This window comes from Centruroides vittatus, unplaced genomic scaffold (genome assembly GCF_030686945.1).
Source record: "Centruroides vittatus isolate TY-2023 unplaced genomic scaffold, ASM3068694v2 contig_1057, whole genome shotgun sequence".
NCBI classification, from domain to species: Eukaryota; Metazoa; Arthropoda; class Arachnida; order Scorpiones; family Buthidae; genus Centruroides; species Centruroides vittatus.
In genome coordinates this window covers 2,028,573-2,045,562 of record NW_027120684.1, presented here as the reverse complement: position 1 = coordinate 2,045,562, position 16,990 = coordinate 2,028,573, and the positions used below count along the sequence as shown (strand labels likewise).

At 29.6% G+C, this 16,990-nt stretch overlaps 1 protein-coding gene across 2 annotated transcripts in view; it reads right to left on the bottom strand.

Annotated features, from left to right (window-relative positions):
- The window catches only part of LOC136972756 (protein Mpv17-like), a 35,815-nt gene extending 18,855 nt beyond the window's left edge, over nucleotides 1–16,960 (bottom strand). For both annotated transcript variants that reach the window (XR_010880385.1, XM_067267385.1), the window contains exons 1-4: nucleotides 16,834–16,960; nucleotides 7,094–7,209; nucleotides 5,921–6,013; nucleotides 6–101 (exon numbers count right to left, since the gene is read on the bottom strand). Coding sequence is in view for 1 of the 2 variants with exons in the window: in XM_067267385.1 (XP_067123486.1) it covers nucleotides 6–101; nucleotides 5,921–6,013; nucleotides 7,094–7,209; nucleotides 16,834–16,900 (372 nt within the window). In the remaining variant the exon portion in view is untranslated. The remainder of the gene's footprint in view (nucleotides 1–5; nucleotides 102–5,920; nucleotides 6,014–7,093; nucleotides 7,210–16,833) is intronic.
- Between the last annotated feature and the right edge of the window lie 30 nt (nucleotides 16,961–16,990).

The following is a 16,990-nucleotide window of genomic DNA, read 5'->3' as shown; positions in this document are numbered from 1 at the left end:
TTTACCCGTTGTATCCGTTTTTTAATTTCAGAAGATGTTTCATTTTGAAGAATACCCATAACAGTCACAAAATTGATTAAAAAAATAGGTGCAAATACTGTCTGAAATTATAATTTTTAATTTAAATGAACAATTTTCATAATAATAAAATTAAAGATATTTTATTATAATTAGTAATAAAAATTTCATTTTATCCTTTACATATATATATAAATAGATCAATTGAAAAATAGTAATACAAAATAATAATAACATTAAAAAATACATATAAAATTTTTTTGGTTAATGTTACCTATGGTTCCAAGATGGCGGCTCATCTCTGATTCCAGCAAGTAGAAGAAGGGAAACAGTAGAGACGCACGTTCTAACCTACCCTAACCTATTCTAATAAATTACCATAATTATTACCAACAAAATTATTAGAATAGGTTAGGTTAGGTTAGAACGTGCATCCCCACTGTTTCCTTGCTGGAATCAGATGAGCCATAGGTAACATTAACCAATTTTTTTAATGTCTTTTCCTTTTCTTTTACTTCTAACTACAAAATAATGTTTAATGAAAAAACGATTGTAAATAATAATAATAAATTTGCATTGCTGTTGTTATTGTTATTTTTTACGTGCATGCTTTTATTTTTAAATTTGATAGCTGAAACATGTTCAATTTTTACAAATTCAAATAGTGTTCCTTAGAACTTTCTTATCTTGTTCATGAAAAACTGAAGTAGCCTAAATACTTAGATAGGTGCTTTTTATTAGGATAAGAGCTTCCTACTATGTATTTAATTTTATATGTGTAACTGTCAATACAAGTCTATTAACCATGTTACCAAAACTATGAACAAAGATAGGCTGGACTGTGAAACAATAATGATGTTTTTGTACATGTTGCTATATTAAGTCTGTGTAACTGTTTAATAAGTAAGTACAACGTAAATTGCTATAAACTAGCAATAAGGAAGATAACAGAACATTTTATTATTGTCTGGAGATTTTGATACAGTGCATCAGTAAAGTTCTGGTATTGTGGTGATCCTAACTGGTTTTCCTGCTGATTAAAAATTTTTCTTGAACTAGTGAAAATTATAGCAATCATTGGAAAACTGCTCAGAAATTTTCATGAAAAATACAGTCTAAAACATAACTTTATCAACAAGCACCACATATTCTGAGTAATCAAGCAAAAGGAGGATGAATCTGTGGACAATTTTCTCATACAATTCCAATATCATGCACTGTTTTATAACTGGGGTGAAGAAATAAAAACTGATCATTGACCAAACTGAATATTAAATTATAAGTGTGCTAACAAACATTTAGTGAAAATGAACCAGTTTGTTATGACCATTATAGCAGGGAGGGCATTGGAGAATTATCAAGTCTTAGATAGCACAAAGTGTAAAAATTAGACTATGCTCGTGAGAAATGTTTATTGCACTGTAAATAGAAAGGTTTCCTTACTTTTATGACTGAAAAAACAGATGATGTTTGACCCTAGAATTTATGACTCTGTTTTTATTTTGAATGATTCTAGAATTTCTCACTTACAGTGTTGCTCTTGTGTTGGCAAGTGATCTGTAAGTTTTCTGCTCTATTGGATATCTTTTATATAGAAGTTATTCTACTGTTTTATCAAGTAAGTTTTATTATAATTATGTTATTTCCAGAGAATATTATCCATTTGTTTTCTTGCACATAGGATATAAAAATCTTATTTGTTAGATTGGTAGAAAATCACTATTCTACTTTTTCTAATTAATATGGCTGGAAAAATGAGAAAAGTAGAAGAAAATCAAGAATTTAGAAGTAAATGGACTGAATCCTATGCAGTTGTTTCAAATTTAACAGGATTTCCAGTGTGTTTAATATGTCAAGAAAAGTTTTCTAATAACAAAAAATCAAATGTACAAAGGCATTCTTTAAATAAACATAAAGCATTTGCAAATACTTATCGAGAGAGAGAGAAGAAAGAAGAAAGGCAGTAGAAGAACTTCAATGTAAAATGAACTTAAGTAAAAGTACATTTTCAAATTGGATAAAATCAAGTAACAATACAACTACTGCTAGTTTTGTTGCCTCTCTAGAAATAGTGAAACGGGGAAAGTCATTTACGAATGGTGATTTTGTGAAAGATTGTTTTATTAAAATGTCTTTTTGCGATTTTAAAAATAAAACAGAAATAATTACTAAAATAAAAGACATGCCATTGTCTGCTAAAACTGTAAGAGACAAAACTATTTGTATGGCAGAAGATGTAACTAGTCAGCAGGTTACAGATTTAAGTTCAACACCAGGATTTTCTATTTCCTGTGATGAATCTTGCAATGCAAATGATATTGCACAGGTTGTACTTATTTGTAGATATGTTAACTCCTCTGATGGACCTCAGGAAGAGTTACTTGATATAATTGCCACTTACAGGAGAAACTCAAGGTGAGGATATAAAATCTGCTGTTACCAATTATTTGAAAAGTAAAAATACTGATATTAATAAAATAGTATCAATTGTGACCAATGGAGCACCAAGTATGAAAGGTGAAAAGAAAGTTTTGTTTCTATGTTTAAAAAACAAATTTTGCCTGACATTTTTTCTTTTCACTGCATAATCCATCAAGAGGTACTTTGTTCACAAACTTTTCCAAAGGAAATAACATTAGTTATGAACAAATTGTGAACAAAATAATGGCAAGACCACTATATCATCGTCAATTTTGTGAACTTCTTAATGAAGTCAATAGCCAATATTCTGATAATTTTACACAATAAAGTAAGGTGGCTTTCCAGAGGAGCAGTGTTAATGCCATTTGCTACTTGCATTGAAGAAATAAAACTATTTTTAAAGCAAAAAGATCTTGAATACGAAAAAAAAGTTGCCACCCCTGGGCTAGATACTAAAATAATACATGCTAATAATATGCAAATTAATAATATATAGTTTATTTGCATCTTTTTATTGGCCTAGTTTAATTTGAATGTTCTTCATTACAAATATCAACTTAATTAGAATTAGAATTAGCTTAATTAGAATTGGCATGAGGCAAAAAAGAAGAAAGTAAAATTAAGTTACCAAAGACCTGGGGGCTACATATTAAGACCTCATGGACTAAATGCAGCCTATAGGCCTAATATTGTTCATTACTGCTCTAGAGTAAGCAGATAGTCTTTGAAGACAATATCCTCGAGAAACATCCTGAATAACAGTTCATGGATAAAAGTTTTTCATCCACATGGCAACAGGAACAATTTTAGCAAACGTAATATCTCAATGAACAATTAAAGATTCTCTATCAGAATAAAGCAGTTGCCAAAGATGTAAGCAATTATCAACAGGAAGATGCCATCTATAGTTAACAATGGCTCTTTGATCAGTGTTATATGTGATGTATGAAAGACAATTTGCAAGGTAAACCAACATTTACAACTGATTAATATTCAGACATTCTCATGTACTGTACACCTGATAAATCACTGCACTTTTTAGGTGAAGTACATCTTACAGTGTACAGTACACGGAATGGCAGCCACAAAATTGAGGGAAAACACTCGTATCTTAGGAAAAATTGATTCTTTGACACTAGGATTAATCAGTTTCGCTAAAAATATAGTTTATCACACAGACATGAATTTAGATAAAATCTTAAATAAAAAGACAGTTTCAATTGATTAAGGAAACTATGAAGAGCTCAAGCAAAATTTAAGGCATTACTCAAAATTGTGCCTAGAGAAAGACAAATGCTGTATCATTTGCACAAGGATGTTAAAAGGAAGGTTCAAAGATTTTTGAACCATTGTGTTATTGAGGATAAGCAGCACAACAGTATGGCTATCATCAGACATTCTAGTTCAAAGGAAACATACTTCCAAAAGCTTGTGCTTGGATGTTATAAGGTGAACAAGGCAATCAAGAAATGCAAATATTACATATCAACAGTAGATGAGGTTCTAGCAGATATCAAGGAAGCAAGCAAAATGGACTTTAGGAAAGTTCCCATGAAATCGAGTTGACCCTGGCATTTATCAAATTCATTACACTTATTTTTGGCATCATTTTGACACTTGAAATCACTATAAAAAAATCCTGACAGGATGCAAAGGAATTCTGCAACATAAATGCTAATGTACCAATTTAATCAAAGGGGATAAAAGAACAGCCAAACATTTTGAAAAAGCTATTGGGTAGTGGGTTAAGATTAAACAGACATTTCTGTCTGTTTGAGTTTAACCCACTACCCAATTTAAATTGGACAAATGTACTTTGTCCAATCTAAATTGATGTTTATGGGTTTAGAAATTTGAAAACAAGATATTTCTTTACAGCAGGTTAGAGTAGAACAGATTATTCAATTGAGGGAGACTCAGAACATGTCAGAATTGCACACTTTTAGCGCTAGTCATAGCTTTTGTTTTTTCTAGGAGGAATTTAGTTAACCTTATTGGGTGATAAATAAATTCCTTTTCAAGATGCAGAGTAACAATATAGAGTGGTGACAGGGGTCCAGTGCAAGTCAGGGCATTTTACAATATTAAAAAGGAAACTGTAGAGTACACCAAATTATCTTTCTTTCACAAAGATTATCAAACATTTCTTTATATAGATGATGGGTTAGGGACTGTTTTAGTGCAAAAACAAAAAGATACTATCAAACGCGTTCATTACCTTTACTAGCAAAACTAACTTCAATGGAGTTACTCCCAGATGAAAAAAAGAGGCATTAGTAGTAATTTAGAGCTGTAAAAATTTTAGTAAATTTTAAATTAATAAAGAATTTGTCTTTCTCTTACCATAAACTGCTGATTGGCCAGATGACCAAGGCAGTTAAGACATCAACCTACTAGTCTGGAGAACTGGGATCAAATCCAGGTAGTAAAAAAAGTCCCTGGGATTTTTTGAAATGGTCTGTTCTGGACATATTTGGTCCCATCTCTCACCACTCAGCCATCCCATTATGTGCCTGGTCAAACCTACAATAGGCCTAAAAATGGTTCTCTTAGTGTCTATAGGAAAGAGAGAATTAAATAAAACCATTACCAATCATACTGTTATAAGGGGTGTTTGGAAATGAAAGAGTCACTTTTTTAATCAATATTGTTTTACTAGAACAAATGAATGTACTGTACAAAGAACAATTTTGATCATGGGATAGCCCAAACAGTTCAAATTCACTTTTTGTAAAGTAATGGACCATAGACATTATGTTGTCCTATACATTTCAATTTTTCTTGAACTTCTGCCATGAACTCCATGCTAGACTTTTTCCCAACTTTTTGAGCACTAATTCTCCAAATTTGTTTGAATGAATTCAAGTACTTTGCACTACAAGGACAAGAGGCATATTACTGTTTGCATAATGCCAAAAAATCTCTCAATTGAGCGCATAGAAATGGTGTTTGAGAGAAATATTGGTTCCTTAAATTATACAAATTATATGGCTTAGTTCAGCCATCATAGAGTCATAGACCTATTTTAACTATAACTAGCAATCAAACTGACACTGGAAGTAACTGATGCATGAAAATTCATGTATCAAATGTTATATGTAGTATAAACAAAATACATAGAAAAAAAATACAAGTATCATAATACATGAAAACACTTTACGGTCATTTCAAGTCTTAGAACTATAATTATATAGTTATTTTATATTGTATTTCCACATTTTTGTCCGAAGCACATTCCACTAATGCTATCAATTCATAGTTTTGAGAATTTCCACTTTATGTCTCCAAGCTAGATTTCTATGTTCTGTCCATATAACATTTCTGTCTATGCTATTCAAAGGACTGGATAAGAATCTTTAATATTTCTGACTGCTTAATTAGAAGCAGTTTTTTCTTTTCTATTTTTTTAATCAATTGATATATCTCATTAGCATCTGATGAACTTAAAATCTCATTTAATACAATTATTTAGTTTAATTACCTGATCTAATAACATCTTTTTCAATCCACTAGTAGCTCCTTTAACACCAACAAATTTTTCTAAAACAGTATACCATGTTTTTAATACTGGACCCTAGAAAATATTAAATAATAAAATCAACTAATTCGTTTTCTTCACTAATATATACTAAATATACTGTATAAATAATGAAAAATTAATATTCAAGGATATATTAACCATAAATCATTAAACCAGATTTCTTGAACTGATTTAGTGATTTTATGATTGCTATGATTGTGTGGAATTGTTTATTGAAAAAAATTCAAGAGTATATTTCTAAGCATTTTCTTAAATGTTTAATAAATTTAGTTTATATTGTTTCATTACACTTTTAATATCTTTATTTACATCATAGTTTTAAAGTTTAATTAAGTCAATAACCAATTATACAATATAATCAATTCTTATTGTCAGAAAATTGAGTGTTTACGTCAATTAATTATAAAAAATTAACACTTTTATATTATGTCTGATAAGAACCAAACATCTATTATATTGCAAAGTAATTTTAATAATTTACAAACATTTTTGATAATCATTGAACCAGATATATCTGTCCTAAAACAAAAATAAATTTAAGATATAACCATCGACGGTTATTATGGTACCAACTGGGGACACACCAGTGCCCACGGCCAGAAACATCCACTCAAGGCACTCAGTTGGTCTTCGCGACCCCAGCAAGGTGTATATATACAAATATACACATCAAACAAAACCCAATATCATAAGCAAATACACCTACAACTGCCGTAAATGATCGAGCTAAATTTTGGCTACTGATATCGGGTTTCGTTTGATGTGTATATTTGTATATATATACCTTGCCGAGGTTGCGATGGCTGTCTGAGTGCCTTGAGTGGATGTTTCTGGCCGTGGGCACTGATGTGTCCCCAGTCGGCACCGTAATAACCGTCGATGGTTATATCTTAGAATTATATATGCTGGAAGAGGAGATCAGACTGAAGGTCCCGGTAGCATAAAAATAAATTTGTAATGCCAAAGAAAAGTTAAAAATGGTTAAATGTTAATAAATTTTGTATCATATAATTATAGAAGACATAATATAAATTATTAGGATTAGTGATTAAGGATGAAAAAATACAGTTGTTATTTAATGTTTAAATAATATTTATAAATTATAAAACTTACAACCATGAAAGTGCCAAGGAATGCAAATCTTGCTACTCTAATCATTTCAATTTTTTTAAATTGCTTTTTCTCTATAATTATTTGACTAATTATGTCTCCTGAGCCCATTATGATTCCTATAAAATTAACATTTCATAAATTAAAAATAATTATTAAAAATAAAATTATTCACTACTTGCTTCTAATGAAATATTTACTTAAACTATTCAATTTAAATAAATTAATCTTTTTTCTTCCAAACATCATCTAAGTAAAAGTTAACTCATTTTTAAGGCCAAAAATTAAAAAACAGCTATTAAAAATAATTAATGTTTGATATTAATATCATATTATAACAAGAGCAATAGTTATTGCTGAAAATTATTAGATTATAGTTTGTTTAATTAAATTATTTAAATGATTGGCAAATTTGATATAATAAATTGGAGATGCCTCATCAGTTTCCACACTTATGTTACGTTACAAATATTTTATCATAAGTGCTGGAAACATGATAGTGCTGCATGTGATTTGCAAGTCAGTTTGACCATGCTTGTTTAAGCACATGTATATAATAAACAGAAATATACATTATAAACAAAAATGATTCAAGTAGGGATGAATAGGAATATACAGTAAAAAAGTTAACAAATACACAGAATAACAAGTTTATTTCTATTTATAAAGATTAGATGATTTGGCAAATGTAAAAAGTGCACTTCAGTTTTTTGATAAATAATAGTTAAAAAATATTACTAGAATTTTGTCATTGCTAAAATTTAATTCACCTTTTTAATTATGTATGGTGTAATTTCAGTTTATAATTTATACTTTTTTAAATAATGAAATAATTAACAGGACACTAGAATAAAAGGAAAAGGAATAATTAACTAGAGTTGGGGCTATAAAAAAAAAACCTACAACAAAAACTAAAAAAACACAAGTATACCATTAATAAGAATCTTTACGACATGGCATTAACAGCATATGCTACCCAATAAAAAGACAAGTGGGAAGACGCTACAATCATCAGACCAATCAAGAACCTACACACTTTATTAATTTATATTTATTTTATTTCTACTGTATTTAAATTTTATATTTTGTACTGTTCTACTGGTAGTTATTGAATGTTCTTTTTATTAAAATATGTTCTATTTTGAAATTACTTATAATTTAATTATTAATAGCAGCAGAAAAATAGCTCAATACATTATGGCAATTGTTTGGTTTTGACTATTTTGGAATACTCAACTAATGAAAACTAATAAAATTAGATTGGAAATGCTTTTGTTTCATTAAACTTTTTGCTGGAGTTGATTTCTAACGTGTGAATTTATTTTCTGACATTCCTCCAGTTTCTGTATTTGTTATAATGAAATACTGTAATGAATACAATTCCAGTTTTTTAAAATAACAACAAAAATCTGCTTTATTAGAGTTTATATTTAGTAACAGTTTCTATAGTACTTTTAGATAACCAAGCCCATTATAAAATATTGTACAGAAGACTTTTGTATCTCCTAATAATGGACTTGATTGCTCAAAAGTATTAAAGAAATTGTGATTCCATGTGAGTTCTAATAAAATATATTTTCATTGTTACTGAACTGAAAGTTAATCTGAAGCATTCCAATGGATATATTTCAATAAGTCAATAAGTTTGTAATTTGCTGGTCTTACATCCTGAAGAAGATTGAAGTTTAAAACATTTATTAGCATCTGATGATTAATATATAACAAATATAAACACCTAAAACTTGATAGTTACATATTAAAGCCAAATGATTGCTGGATTATTTCAGGCTATATTAATATTACTATTATTAATTAAATGCTAAGTAATTTGGAACTGGAAGCAGGCATTAGGCACCATCTCTTGCTAAATTTAATAATTATAATTAATATTTTAATAATTAATTTAAAAGGTTCTGGATGGAAAGAATCAACCCAAAGTGGGACTTGAACCTGCAACTCCTGCTTATCAAGCAGTTATGTTGCCATACTACCCAGACCTTCATCCGATCCTTGCTTCCAGAACTTGTTAATTTAGATATAACCATATCTGGATACTTAAATGACTAATGGCACACGTGTGCCATTAGTCACTTGAAACACTGTAAAGCTTCTGCAACAAAAGTGGACTCCTCTGGAAGAATTCAATTGTTTCAAATGGATGGGGTTTTCAGAATCACTATTTTGAACTGACGTTGAACAATCTTTAATGTATTTGAAAGAAGAGTGTGTGCATAGATGATTCAAAATGTTTTGATCAGTTTTGTAATTTGAAGACTTTTATCACAGGGCTGAATGTAAAAACTTCAGGGCAATGTTAGCTCACCAGAAATGGACAATTTACTTTAGAGACAGGAAATATTGAAATGTTTTTAGAACAAACATTGTATAATTGTTTTTCACAATACTCTCACATAATGGGAATGTTGAAAGAATTTTTCTATGATACAATGTCAGTGGAGAAAGGTCAGGAATAATTTGTGTGTTGAATCTCTGAAACCCATTATGACCACCCAACATAATTTTCATCAATAGTCATGCAGGGAGTTCTATAGTTATTTGATATTTAAACCCAATTTATTAAAGAAAATTAAATCTAATGAAAAGTACTTGTAACTTGTATTTGCAAATTTAATGTTCTTACAGTTTTAAATAAAGAATACTTTAGGACATTTATTATGTTACTTTTTCTGTAATTATATTGTCACTTACAAAATGATCTGTCCTCTTTTTTTGGCAACCCTACATGTTGCTAGCACAGCTACCAATCAGAACTTAAAGGCTCTAAAATTTTAAAGAATCCAATGTATGTTATGTTCTACTTTGTGAAATTAAGAATATTCTTTCACAAACTTGTTCTACATTCAAAAGACTTGAACCTGATGGCTTAAGAGTGTTGAAAATGTTTTTTTCAACACTAAACATTTTATTTTGTGCTAGAGTTTGGGTGTATTATGTAAGTTTATTAAGTATAATACATACTCAGTAAACTGGATCACAAATATAAATATCAACAGAATCAAAAGTCCAGCATGGAGAACAAAGTTCAGTTTCTGAAATGTTCTTTTAACCTTTGGTTGCTCAAAGCAATTATAAATAGGATTACCATACATCCATATTAGTATGGATAGTCCATACTTTAAAAGATCTGTTTGTGTCCATACCATACTTAGAAAAAAAAAAACAAATTGTCCATACTTTTCAACTGAGTGCAAAGTTAATAGTTAAAATCATAACCACTAAAATTTAAATCTGACAAAAGACGCTAAATTTTTGATAATAATTATTGTATTTGTTGGCTAGGTGGCAATATTCTATAAGCAAATGTAATGGCTCTGTTGCTTAGAGAACATATGCATATTCATTATGATGGTTTTTTTAATTTGATAATTACTTGTTGTCTAAGTGGTAAAATAGTTTTATTATATTTAAAATTGCATTCTGTGCCCCAAAGAAAAGAAAAATTGAAACTTTATATTATATGCCTATATTTACTACATTGAAAAATTTGAATAAATTCCTTTTATTTTGCCTCACTGTCTGAGTACTTTTAATGCTAATCCGTCCATATTTTGCCTTCAACTTTTATGGTAACCTATTATAAATATTTGTTCACTCTTCATTTATTTGTTCTTCATGCTGAATTTTTGGTTCTGAGTGATATTTTTATTAAGTATATTTGAAAGTAATAGTATTTATTAGCCTATTAAATGTAATCTTATTTTGTAATTTTAACTTACATTATAAATACTTATTTCATTATAATAAATAACTGAAATAATATATATATAACTGTGTAGTAACCTAATAAAATATAATCTTTTTTAAAACAAAACTTTTAACGATATGATTTATTCACAGTAAAAACAAAAAGAAAAGTTTCAAAAATGTATTTGAATTACTATATTATTTTTAGTAGTAATTAAAATACATATAAATTTAATGAAACATCATGTTTTTAAATAACACATTATTTTACTATAATGTATTATACATAATTATAAACTAATTATGATGCATTTTTAAAATCATCTATTTTATTATGATTCAAACTACAGTCAGTTAAACTATTCTGGATTCATAAATTTAAAAGTAAAAATATGACATTTCATGTTGTTTCACCTGACTATTTTGTAATATTGTTATTTAAACAACTGTAGTGATTTATAAATAATATTTAGTAATTTACAGGTATCAAATATTATTTACAAGCTCTCAACCATCTACCTTTTGTATGACTAATTTGTAATTTTGTAATTAACTTTTTAAGGATGCTAAATGCTGTTCCATGTCTACTGTGTTTGGTGTTTATCCATCGATGCTTCCAATTATCAATCTTTAAAAGCACTGTTCCATTTCATACTTTGTTTTAATAATAAAATGTTTTCAAATTTTATGAGGGAATTCAATGGTTTTCTTTTAAAAAATATTAGATTTTTTTACTTACATTTGATGATCAGCCTCTAAATGTCCTTTAAGAGCTTGAAACACACAAAAATGTCAAGTCTCATTACAAGTTATACAAAATGACAGATGGTTGACATTAACTTTCTTATAAGAAAATCCATATTTTAAAAATTCTGCAACATATTTCCTTTTTTCTTACAATTGCTGTTCTTTTGGATAATTTGTTTTTTCATATGTTAGAATAACATTGTTAATAAATACACACAATCCACTATTTCCTTCTTTTTTGTTGAGTGTTGTCTATATTTTTAAAGATATTTTTAAGCAGAAGAAAAATATTTGTACAGAATTGTATTTTATTCTTGGACTTGTGATTGGCTTGGAAAGAACAAAACACAGAAATGTCTGAATTACTGAGTGTTTTCAACAAAATGTAGTACAAGAGGACAGGTTTGTTAATCCCCATAAGAAACTGTGATTTTCAGGAAAATTTGATTTCTCTCTCTTGCAATCAAATATTGTTATGATTCTGCAATAATAATGTCCAGAACTGAACAAATCTGATTTGTAAAATATGTTATGTTTTGGCAAAACCCACATATTTTGTTTATGGGCAAGAAGGGTATGAGAAAAGACTACATGGAAAGATGGGTAAGGTAAAAAACCACATGGTTATAATTATTTTTAATAAATTAAATGAATTTAAAAAAGTAAAAATACTATAAATACAAATGAGTCTAATTAATAGATTACCCTTGATCACTGCATGAAGCTTCCTTATCTAGATTATTGCCTTATCTGAAGTAACAAGATCACTCAAGGCAATGTTAATGGTATTCAATTCTTTTTATTTTTTCATATCTTAGGAGCTCTGTTTAACTTATGACTAAGGTCCAGATTTTTGGGTGCCGCACCTACTCGATTTTTGAAAGGGGCAGAGTGTAAAAAGACAAACTAAGTTGGTTTTAGTGCAGTAGGCCCACTCACTGCCAAATTGTTTAGCACCCAAATTGCAAACCTGCCCCCAAAACAGTGGCTAGCACCAAACTATACATTTTGCACCCAGCTTTCCCCTTTTTTACATTTTCAAAGAATATGTTGGCAATTATCTCTTTTTTTTGGTGGTTTTTATTCATTCATTTGCGGGGGAAAAAAACAAATGCATTAACCCAGACCATGTATGCTGAGGAAAAAAATATGATAATTAGTTTACTCTCTTCTTTTGTTGAGAGAAAAGGGGATAAAGTGAAATTTTCTGGACTAAACAACTAAGCCTTAGGGTTGTTTTAAGAATGTAAACAGATCCACTGAAAATCTGCAACACGTGTTTTCTTTTCTAAGAAAAGAACAATCTAGAAAATTCTGTATTGAGGTCACGTTACCCTGACTTGTGAGCACAACAGTTCCAATTTCCTTTGTTCGGTGTCGGCAACATTAGAAAATGGCAAAATTGTCTGCATCTAAACTGAACATTTTAGCAAATATGTTTAAAAATGAAGGCGTATGCACAGATGGAAAAGTTCTTTGCTGTTCCATTTGCAATTACGTGATTTCAGTTGATGTGAAATACCAAGGAACGAAAATCAGGCAACACATAAGTTTGGAAAAGCATAGAGATTGCAAACAAAAAAGGAGGAATTTTGAGCATATATTTATAGGGGCACCTGGACATTGTTGGAGACAATCCTGTAGTGTTTATACTGGAAGAAACAATGGATTCCACAAAATGATACTTGCTGAACATTCTTGTTGCACCACTGACCAGATGCTATGTACAACCATTGTTGTTCAAAATGTACCAACTTGAAAATACAAACTCTAATATCTGGTCATCCATGGGGGTCTTGGATAAAGTGTGGTATTCTACTACGAGAACTTCAAGAAAATTAATGCATTTATCAACAAACTTCCTCCTGGTGATTCTGCAGCCGTCAACAGTGTCGAGAAACTGATCGCCGATCCATTAGTGACCACAGAGTTCTACTCCACGCATTCGTACAAGTTATTGGTGGATAAAATCAACAAGCTGGAAAGACGTGGAACTGATATGTGGAATCAGTGGAACGTAAGTCAGGCACTTAATGCACTGGACAGTTTTGCCCTGGACAAACTCAAATCTAGTTTATCAAAAACTCTGATTTGAAAAATATTCTGGATTGCACTGAACTAGAATTCTGAGTAAAACTGAAACACTCCCCTTAGTCTCGGTCAACATAAAAAAATCTTTTTTCTGATATAAAGACATTCTATCCTCCAAACAAAAAAACTTCACTTTTAAGAACATTGAAATGGTTACTGTTGTAAATTACAATGCTCATCTTTATCTCTAAAGTGCAATAAACAATTATGTAGTTTGTAAATATAGTATATCTTGTTGGTTTTTGTCTTAATAATACAGCATTTAAAAGCACCAAACTGTCACCTAAAATGGAGAAAAAAGCATCCAAACGAGCACCCAATCCATTCTAAAACTGCCCCAAAAATCCGGACCTTACTTATGACACACTTGGAAATATTAAAATTCACTATCACATAATTTACCATACTTACATTATTTATTTACATAGTGATTTTTCATTAGTAGCAGATTCAGAATGCAAAGGGAAGATAAGTCAAGAATTTACAATATTTGGATAATCTTTGGATAATTAGGATCTTTTATTAATATGCATGCAATGATTGTATTGCAAATGATTCAATAAACCATATTTGCCCTCATAATTATTATTAAAAGCAATGTTTTGAGGTTTGAACAAATAAATTTTGATTTTTTTTTGTCAATGGGGAGGGCTTAAGTCCCTATAATAATCACTGAATATAGTATATTAACTGTCATATTACTTTCATTTCTTTCCAGAAATAGAGTAGGTGAAAGAAGTGAACATCCTTGCTCCAAAATTCCTGCATGCTCTCTAATAGGACATACAGTATCACATAAAAAAACCATGTGATCTCTGAAATCTGGTCACATATGATCAGCACTGTTTGTTCATATTGTATATATTTTATAATACTGTTTTTATATCTAATCGCTTTTCATATATGCATCCAATAAAATCTATTCATTAATTCTGTAAGAAATGTTTTGACACATTAGAAAACTGACCAATGGAAGGTTTCACCAAATCTCCCACATAGCTTATACCATAATGTCAGGCTCCTGGATAGCAATGTACTGTATCAAAAGAGTAACTGACCCTTGCAAATCTTCTTTAGAACAGTTCTCCCTTATACAGATTGCTACTCTAAAAATGCTGCTTGTTTAAACAGACTATTATTCTATTATCTCAAGGATCTCCATCCTTGAGATAATAGGATCCTTTTTCTATGTAAGGGCCGCATTTCAAAACTTTTGAAATGACGTGAGCCACACACAAGAAAAAAAGGAGGGGGAAAAAGACAGCAAATCACAATTATACATTGGCATAGGTATACTTAATTTAGCTTCTGGAACTGATGTAAACATAATATATCGGAAATATTTGGTTAAATATTAGTCACTGCTATTTTAAATTAGTTTCAATGTGTCTGTTATTTGGTTACTTGTTTTAATTTTTACTAAATTCATTGCAGGAAAAACTGTTCACATACATAAGTTGTAGAAAATAACATTTAAATTTTTGCTGCATACTTCCTTAAGCTGGGAAATTGATATATTTATTCATATTTTATGTGACACGGGCTGCAAAAAGTATCCGACGGTCTGTTAACAGGAGTCTAAGAACATAAAACATAGGGGAGAAAATCAGGAACAAGGAAGTGCACTTTCTTAAGCAAACTGCTCCATTATCCAATGCTTTGTTAAGTGGACTTGACTGTATACACAAAATAAACATATTTGAATCAACACTTCACTGAATCTTCTACCAAACTAACAAACTTTTTCTTTATAACACCATTACTCATCAGTTATGTAATTATTAAAGAATGAGTATAGTATTTTAATTAATTGAAGATCAATATGTGAACAATTAGGCCAAAATACCATTAGCACTTGCTCATAAAAAATTTCTTTATTAGAAGAAAAATATTTGGCCAAGGACTTTTACATTTTGAATGAAAAAATACAGATTTCATATTTTTAAAAATATTAAAGAAGATTTCTATTTGAGAAAAGTGCCTATTTTCAAATAGCAATAAAAAACTAAGAGGAAAAAATTACAATTAAACCAAATAGATAATTAATGTGATTTAATGTAATGGTACCCAAACTTTTTGATTGGTGGTCTGAATTGCACATATATCACAAGTAGGCAGGTCACAAATATTTTGTACAGTATATTCCATACACAAAAAGTAGGTCTATTTCTATCATTTTTATGACTGATTAGCAACAGTCATTCAATATAATAATAATAATAGTTACTCAAATTATAAACTAAACTATTAGCCAAACAATTCACATTCAACAATTGAATTTCCTTAATATTTATTTTCAAAATGTTTCAAATATATCCAGGCTGGATTTAGCCTAGAAGCCATAGTTTGAGATCAGATTTAATGGATAAATATATAAATTTATATGCTCAGGATTTATATTTTGTAAATTTATAATTTGTATTATAGATTTCATAATATTAATTTCATATTAAATACAACAAAATATTCAAACATTATATTCTAATTAAATTTGTGATAAGCTGCTCTACAAGGGGGTGAAAAAGTAGCTAGTTATTATGGGGGGAGAAACAATTTATGCATTTATTAAATCACAAAGAATACAAAACAACACGCATCTATTTCTAAGATTCACAACTGTATACCTACTTTTGCACCTTCCTTATACTGTATATTTCACCTTCGAATAATTCCTATTTCATTGAATAAAATTGCTTGAAATAGTATAGTAGTATAGGAACTTTGGAAAGTTGTTTCATGTAATTGATCTAAAATAGTTTTACATAAACTAAATTATTTAAAGTGTGTACTAGTTGACAATATTAACGTTACGTAGGAGCTAACGTGTTAATATTTTTACATAAAAATATTTTCGAAGTTATTTATGTATCTCTCTGAAATCAACGAGCTTGTGTTTCACTTGAAAACGGCATTCGTTACGGTAATTTTCAACGCGCGATATTTACTTTTCAAAATAAAGAGTTAATTAAAAAAAAAGGCCGTTAAGCACAAGTAATTTACGAGTTTAATTGCTGAAGTTTTATATAAAAACGATTTACGTAAAATAGATTCTCGGCAACGAAATTCGTAACTTTAAGCACATGAATTACTATCGAATATAAAACACGAAGTTACATTACAGAAACACCGCGTTCTATCGAATTCGTCTTAGACTTACGATCACGTAACACTACGGTCAACTAACGGAAAAACGTCATTACCAGTTGTAATTCCTTGAGTCGTCCATGGCCTAACTTTCATGCAGTGCAGGTACCACCTTCCGATCATGACCGGTCCTCGGAAAGAACTACACGTCCGCACAGGAAATACACGTTACGCCGCGACACGAAACCGCGAGAAGTGACGCCCTCTACCGAC